Below are 8,084 nucleotides of genomic sequence, written 5' to 3' on the forward strand. Positions count from 1 at the left end.
GATAACTCATTTCAGTGTTTTTAGTCAGCAGTGTAGTAAGTGGCATGGCATGGAACGTGACCTGTCTTATTGTATGGAAAGTGTAACACAACGTTTTGTACAACACAAAAATACTCAGTCTAAAACTTAGATCAGACCAGTGTTTGTGATAACTGAATATTGATGTTCTTTTGGAAATCTATAATGGTTTTAATTAAACACAATGAACGTGTGTTTCAGCAGGGTCAACTAAGAATGAAAATGAACTAGTTTAAACCGACTTACACTGCATCTGCCACCCTCATTCCTACAGGAGTGGGGGAAGGAGGAGGGGCTGGAGTGGAAGAGAGATGTATGTTATACAAGAAAGACTAAGGACAGTTTTATTATTGTTTTTTTTTTTAATGTTTTTGTCACAAATCTGATGACTGCATATGACTACAGAGTAATTTGGTATAGTTCCAACCTTATCATATCTCATACGCTTCGTCTTTAATGTGAATTCTTATGCACAATAGTGACTAAAGTGTGTATCCCATTTCATCAAAGATGGGTTAAAAAGTGAAACCAATGCTGACATAAGTTTCAGTGTTCTAACACCATAGCAGTGGACAGGTCCTCAAAATAGATACTTTCAACTGAAATGTTTAATTTAAAAGGTCAGCAATTACTGTTTTACCACATGTTCTTGTTTGAAGAATTGACCATCCGGTCCTAGTCTAAAGCAGGTTATTTCCAGATTAGGTCAGGTGTTGTGTTACGACTTATTGACCTCACTTTAATTTAGGGTCTTGGGGTGGGACCAACCCTAGTCACCTGACTTACTTCATTCATTTTGATAAATGATTGATGCTGCGCTGTCAAAGAGAGGTGGTGCTTTAGAGTAAGGAGGAGGAGGAGGAGAGGAGCCACATTGCTCCTCTGTGTAGGTTGGGCTTAATCTTAGGAGAGAACTCCCACCTCCACAACTGAGGCGTTAAATTCTGAATATCTGTTCACCGCTTTTGATGTCAAGCCAGAATCTGGAGGCAGAGCCAGACAAGACGCAATGAAAGGTAAGTGCTGCTTAAGTGTTGCCCCACATATTCAACTGCATCCACACTTTCTTTAATTTTTGTTTTAATGTGTTTGAATGCTCTCTTGTTGGGCCAGGACTAACAGATATGAGATAAAAAGATGTGTATATATATTTAGCAATGCAACATGTATCATTTCTTACTTTCTGTAAAACGCACAAGTACTATGCACATCTGATGAAAGCTTCAACATGAAGAATGTCATAATGAGTGTCTTTATAGCATCTTTTCTTTGGTTAATGCAGGGGACAAAGTAAAAGCAGGTCCTCCCAATGGAGCAAATAAGAACATGTCCAGTCCTTCAGTTCAGGATGACAAGATGCAGGAGAGAGGCCAGTGGAGCAACAAGCTGGAGTTTCTGCTGTCGGTTGCTGGGTCCATCATTGGGCTGGGGAACATGTGGCGCTTCCCTTATCTGTGTTACAAGAATGGTGGAGGTTTGCTTCAATGTCAACTCTGTCCTCTTCCTTATACTGTATGAATGCACATACACATGCACTTCTTATGATTATTAATCCATTATCTAGAAGAATAATACAGTATGTTGTAAGTGAAGTGCTTTTGTAGGTGTTCTCTTGGACATCCCTGTTTAGACAGACTTTGGGGGTAAGGTCAAAAATTCAGAAGTCAAGGAAAGGCACAGCTGTTGTTTGGACTTAGTGGCCAGGGTCTCACAGCAGCTGTCCCTGAGGGGATGTATTGTTGCTGTTTGAGGATCTTTAATATCCGGTCATTGACAAACTACATGCTATGTGTAGGGTTAATGCTTTTAATTATAGTCTTGTGAATATCTATAATCAATTTTTTTTCATATATGTTTTTATTTTATATTGTTATGACATTCTAACACTTCATTTTCAGGTGCATTTCTCATTCCATACCTGATTTTCCTTTTCACCTGTGGAGTACCACTGTTTTTTCTGGAGATTTCTCTCGGCCAGTTCACCAGTGAAGGGGGCATCACCTGCTGGAGAAAGATTAGCCCACTCTTTGAGGGTATTTAAATAATTAAACAATTACTTTACCCTTGCAGTGACAATAAAAATAATAATAAAAAACATACCTTTCTTTGCTGCGTTGTATATTGATCTCATCATGTTGACAGAAGATATTCTGCTGCAGCATTCATTGTATAATGTTATGTTCTGTTTCATACATAGGTCTTGGTTATGGTACACAGGTCATTGTCTGCCTGTTGAACTTCTATTACATCATTGTTTTGGCGTGGGGCATTTTTTATTTTTACTTTTCTTTCTCTTGGGATCTACCATGGGCCTCTTGTAACAACACCTGGAATACTGGTAAGCATGCCTAGGTTGAGATTTAGAAGGGGAGAACAAATATTAGTTTAAATTATTGATGACTTTAGTTTCTCCATGTTATCCATATTGACATGATTCACTGCACTGAATTTATTTAAAGAGACCTGTGTGGAGTTTCAAAGAAGAAACGAGTCTGTGAACATCACCCTACAGGAAAATGCTACCTCTCCTGTCATGGAATTCTGGGAGTAAGTACTTCGATCTATGACCAAATAAAACCAAAAAATTAAACAACAAACTAATGTAAAGAGAATGTCTCTTTTGTATCCATTATGTAAACAGGAGAAGGGTTTTGCGGCTTTCCCCAGGAATTGACCATATGGGGTCATTAAACTGGGATCTGGCTCTCTGTTTACTTATTGCTTGGGTCCTGTGTTACTTCTGCATTTGGAAAGGAGTTAAGTCAACTGGAAAGGTAGGATTTATGTTCATAATTCATTTTCTAAATTTCATCTAATCTTGTCCTCATATTTTTATGTTTTTCATGATGACATAAGTAAAAACATCTTCTGTTGTTATATTAAAATTGATTAAATCTTTTGTTTCTTCTACAAACATTTTTCTTGTAGGTTGTATACTTCACTGCCACCTTTCCTTATCTCATGTTGATCGTTCTACTAATCCGAGGCGTTACTTTACCTGGAGCTTACCGGGGAATTGAGTTCTACCTCTATCCTGATTTGGGACGTTTAGCAGATCCACAGGTAGAGTAGAACTGTACCATCACTCCACTATGATTGTGGTATTGCATAAATTGCGTAAACCAAATTTTTTTCAGTTTGAGAAGTATTATGTAGTTGTAACCTATAATTTGTTGTATTTACTGATTTACTATAACATACAGTTTTTTTGGCCAATTGTTCTTCAAGTTGAAAAGAACTCCTGCAGGTGCAGGTCATCTCCTTATGGTTCTCTGCTGGGAATAAACATGTCCTCTGTGTCCATCTGTGTTCAATACTGTGGCTGAAAAAGAGGAAACCTCTTCCTATGTTGCATAATAGTGCCTCTTTTAAGCTGATTAAATGGCATGCTCCCCCTTCGATTTAAAAAGTCACAACAACCCCCCCTCCCCCTTTTAAAAAAAAAAAAAAAAAAAAAAAAAAACAACTTCGGGTATCCAGTCAATAAACCGTAAACAGAAATTTAATTCCAAAGAACCTTATTTTAAAAGGTTTCAACTCGTTTTAGTGCACTTTCCTGCATGAAAGTTCAGTGTTAATCTAGTGCATCGCTGGTGTTTTCAAAGAGCTTTGCAGGAACTCGTCCAAAGTCTTGTGTTTGTCTACAGGGTGTTTGAGCCTGTTGGACTGCCAGCACTAGATCCTGCAGCCTTCGCCTGCCCAATGAAAAGAAATCCTCAGGGCAGGTACATCTTCCTTAGCCCGGGCCATCCTTAGCTCACATTCCCTTCTCCCTAGGTGATGGCTATGGTTGTGCGTTAATCAATGCGAGACACAAAGCAATCTGGTTTGCAATTGTTCGTCTGGTGTGACAGTTATAATAAATAATTAATTGACCCCTGGGAGAGGACATACACCACATGGACTCTTATTTTGTCCTACCTCCATTGCGTCTGAGAGGGCAGTAAGAATAATATAAAATATCACTCGGTTCCAGGAAGGTATAAACTTACGACTAATCTGTATTTGAAAATGATGTACGAGTTCTGCCGATTCATCTGTATTTCAACAAATCGGAACATTTTCACTGTTTCCTGAAGTGATACATTAATGTTAACAAGTCGGTGTTGTAGCAGATAAGAACCTTTCAGTTTTGTACTAAGAACAGAGACATAGTATATCAGGAGATTTGATTTTGACCAGACAGCAATTATTTCTGGCTATAGGTGTGGATGGATGCAGGCACCCAGATCTTCTTCTCATATGCTATTTGCATTGGATGCTTGACAGCACTAGGAAGTTACAATAAATACAACAATAACTGCTACAGGTCAGTCACAGTCAAGTTTGTCAAACTGTTTTGGGTACCTCAAAATAAATCTTAAGTTTACTTAAGTTTCTACATTTTCAAGCTGATTGTGTTCTGTTTATGTTTGCTCTTCATGTTGTATTGCAGGGACTGTTTGGCCTTGTGCTTTCTCAACAGTGGAACAAGCTTTGTGGCTGGCTTTGCCATTTTCTCCATCTTGGGTTTCATGTCTTATGAGCAAAATGTTCCCATTTCCGAAGTTGCCGTATCTGGTGTGTATACAGTGTGGAAGTGTATATTTTTTTGTCTTATTTCATTGGATGTATGCCTTTCGAGTCACTCTACTCTGTGGGGATGTATTAGGGTTTTAAGTACCTGCCTATTCTTGATACTTCTCAGGCCCTGGGCTTGCCTTCATTGCCTACCCACGTGCTGTATCTATGATGCCATTCTCTTCACTGTGGGCATGCTGCTTTTTCATCATGATTATCTTTCTGGGGCTAGACAGCCAGGTATATGTCAATCAACAATGTAGTTCTCATTGTAAAAAATATGTTTGATATATACAGTGTATGTTTAAATACAGTTGAATATAAAAATATATATATATTTTGTTTTTTACATTTCTCTGGTGTTTCCTCTAGTTTGTGTGTGTGGAGAGTCTGGTGACTGCTGTAGTTGATATGTATCCAGCTGTGTTCCGGCAAAAAAACCGCAGGGAGGTCTTCCTTTTGGCCCTGTCATTTATGTCCTTCTTGGTAGGGCTGATCATGCTTATGGAGGTAATGGAGTTTCCATTCATGATCTGAGAATTGCATAAATCAGTTTCTTAATTTGCTCCATCTGGCATCTGCAGCAAACAAGCGAATCTTATCAAGATGGCTTACAGGTTTGGAAAACGTGTCTTTCCACAGGGTGGCATGTATGTCTTCCAGCTCTTTGATTACTATGCTGCCAGTGGCATGTGTCTTCTCTTCATGGCCATTTTTGAGTCCGTTTGCATTGCATGGGTGTATGGTAAGTGGAATGTGAAATAATATAATAATCCTCTAGAACTTGAACAATCTATTTTATTTCATATTAAGTTAGGGATATCTTATTGCTATTTTAGGGGCTGATCGTTTCTATGACAATATTGAGGACATGATTGGATACCGTCCAGGACCTATGATAAAGTATTGTTGGAAGTTTTTCACTCCAGTGACCTGCATTGTGAGTACTTATTTAGAATGTCGGCAGAGCCATGTTGCACAGAAATACTTCAATATTGTCAAAATGTTACTGACCAGTGGCCAGAGTATTAGGTAAATCTTCTCTTCTAAGCGGACTGCTGTGGTAAGAAGTTTACTTTTGCTTATGCTTTGTCTATTGCAGGGCACTTTTGCTTTCTCCTTAATTAAGTATACTCCTCTGAAGTACAATAATGAGTATGTGTATCCGTGGTGGGGTTATATGGTTGGCTGGCTTTTGGCTCTGTCCTCCATGGTCTGCATTCCACTCTGGATGATTTTCAAAATCTGCACCACAGAAGGAACTCTGAGAGAGGTATGGTTCAGATTATTAAAAGTGTAATAATCACATTCAGCAACCGTGCCATAAGTCTCATGGTGGTTTGTTTTCCATCCCCATATAGCGTATTCAGAAGCTCACAAAAGCCTCCGAAGATTTACCCAGAACAAGGAAAGAGCAGGAGAAATTACTGGCTATTTTTGCCCCAGAGGGTGAACAGACTATGTCTTACAAAGCTGGCTATGCTCCTGTCGGCATGGAGGACTCTAAATGCTAGTTTGGGGATACATGGGCACAACTTTAAGAATTTTACAAGCCTCTTCAGTGGTTCCTCTGTTTGTGACGCTTTGCATGCAGCAACAAGATGGGAGTAAGACTAGACAATTGAATATCGAAGGCTTTTATTTTTCCAGTCAGGTGTTTCTGTGCTTTCTTCATTTCTTTGACTTTTTAAAACCTCATTAATGCATAGCAGTTTAATACATGAGTACATTTTGGTACTAATGCTGGGCCTAATGTTTTTTTTTTCTTAATGTGTTGAAGACTTCATTCATTTTTCTCACGTTGTAAATGTAGCCTAATGGTGCACAGGTAGAATAAGCAATTATCCTTGTAATGTACATTTATATGTAAAATGGAAATTACAAGTTTGATTAAAAAATGTTTTAAAATGTCCATGTTTTAATTGCCTACTTTTTACAAAGCCTAGGCTAGGCCTACAAAGAAACCGTCCTTAGTTTAGCCAAAACTGTTCATAGGCGAAACTCGCATGCCGCCGACTAAGCTGAACAAACGAGCTAAATCTATCTATAAATTACAGGAACGTCTGTCTGTTTGTTGTTTGCCTGTGTGTGTCTGTTATTCGCATCTCTCTAACCGATGGCCTGATTGATTTCAAATGTGGCAGGTGTCTTGCTACGGGCACAAGTAGGCCTAAGTGCAGTGCCAAGTTTGAAGTTTGGATAAGAAATGTAAAAGATATTGTTAAATGATCTATATATCGGTAAAATAAGCACACATTGGCTTTCTCCACTCTACTGTTTCCACTACCCCTCTCACAGTAAGCTCGCATATCATTCAGTCGAACCATTAGTCCGATTGATTTTAAACTGGATAGGTGTCTGGCTATGGGCACGAGTGCAGTGGCAAGTTTGATGTTGTTTGGATAAGTAATGCAAAAGATATTGTTAAATATATCGGTAAAAGAAGCACACATTGGCTTTCTCCACTTCACTGTAGCCACCCCCTCTCACACGAGAGGCAGTAGCAGCAAAAACTGTCCTGACCTGTTACCAGTGTCTCGAGACACCCAGCCACTGTCCCGAGTAGTGTCCCGAGACACCCAGCCACTGTCCCGAGACTGTCCTGTCCTGTTAGAAGTGTCCCGAGACATCCAGCCACTCTCCCGTGACACACAGCCACTGTCCTGTGACTGTCCTGTCCTGTTACTAGTATCCTGAGATACCCAGACACTGTCCTGTGACTGTCCTGTCCTGTTAATCGTGTCCCTAGACACCCAGCCACTGTCCCGAGACAGAGATGGTTAGAGTCGAAACTGTGCTGTACTCTTGTCGCTGTCCTGTGCCACTCGCAGTACCATCTTGCGGATGTTGTCCTGTACTTCGCAGCACTGTATTGCGGAAGTTGCTTAGTGGCATGTAGCGCTGGCTTCCGGAAGTTGCGTAGTGGCATGTTTTGGTTAAGCTTAACAATAAACATAATATAATATATAAGGTTATATTATAACCTTAACTCAAAACAGCTGTTATGCTTATGTCATATAGGCTAATATATTATAATATAATATTCAGTATGAATTCTTAAATTATTTTTTCCCCTATCAAACATCATTCCAGATAAGCATTCAATTAGATCGGACTGAATATTATAGGCTATTATAATATATATTAGCCTATGATTAATGTGCAGTAAGCAGAAGGCATGGCTGCAGGTTACATTTTTACAGATCAAAATTACATAACTCAAAACAGCTGTTATGCTTAAGGCTATATGTTTATTGTTAAGCTTATTGAATAACTTCCTGATAGTCCTACCTGCGGGCATGTAATTGGGCTACGGATTTTCTACAGTAATGGCATGCTTGAACGGGCACTGCACAAGTTATTAAAATCCTGACCATCTCAGCTCTTCTTACGAAATGAAGTGTAATTCTTATGAATCCACCAGGTGTGGAGTTCCATTTAATTTGTGCTGAGGGACTGGCTTAAAATGAAAAGTCCTAGGCTACAGCAAATTACTTAAACATTCA

At 39.2% G+C, this 8,084-nt stretch overlaps 1 protein-coding gene and 1 long non-coding RNA gene across 2 annotated transcripts; one reads left to right on the forward strand and one right to left on the reverse strand.

The window, feature by feature from the left end:
* Positions 1 to 933: 933 nt before the first annotated feature.
* On the forward strand, positions 934 to 6,490 carry LOC125310369 (sodium- and chloride-dependent GABA transporter 2-like). The gene is made up of 15 exons (XM_048267712.1): positions 934 to 1,034; positions 1,301 to 1,492; positions 1,917 to 2,051; positions 2,216 to 2,356; positions 2,478 to 2,565; positions 2,660 to 2,792; positions 2,947 to 3,081; positions 4,224 to 4,327; positions 4,454 to 4,578; positions 4,706 to 4,818; positions 4,951 to 5,088; positions 5,221 to 5,323; positions 5,418 to 5,518; positions 5,681 to 5,851; positions 5,940 to 6,490. The coding sequence occupies exons 1-15, from the start codon at positions 1,028 to 1,030 to the stop codon at positions 6,090 to 6,092; spliced, it is 1,839 nt and encodes a 612-aa protein (XP_048123669.1). The 5' UTR covers positions 934 to 1,027; the 3' UTR covers positions 6,093 to 6,490.
* LOC125310370 lies at positions 1,387 to 7,436 on the reverse strand. Its single transcript, XR_007196292.1, has 4 exons — positions 7,102 to 7,436; positions 2,119 to 2,366; positions 1,937 to 2,022; positions 1,387 to 1,470 (listed from the first exon to the last, which is right to left on the reverse strand). It is a non-coding gene; the product is annotated as an uncharacterized LOC125310370 (long non-coding RNA).
* Between the last annotated feature and the right edge of the window lie 648 nt (positions 7,437 to 8,084).

Source organism: Alosa alosa, chromosome 17, assembly GCF_017589495.1.
Source record: "Alosa alosa isolate M-15738 ecotype Scorff River chromosome 17, AALO_Geno_1.1, whole genome shotgun sequence".
Classification (NCBI taxonomy): domain Eukaryota; kingdom Metazoa; phylum Chordata; class Actinopteri; order Clupeiformes; family Clupeidae; genus Alosa; species Alosa alosa.

Coding starts and splice junctions, on each gene's coding strand:
- LOC125310369 (XM_048267712.1), top strand. Junction 2,566..2,659: donor CCTGTCATGGAATTCTGGGA/GTAAGTACTTCG, acceptor TTATGTAAACAG/GAGAAGGGTTTTGCGGCTTT. Junction 2,793..2,946: donor GAGTTAAGTCAACTGGAAAG/GTAGGATTTATG, acceptor TTTTTCTTGTAG/GTTGTATACTTCACTGCCAC.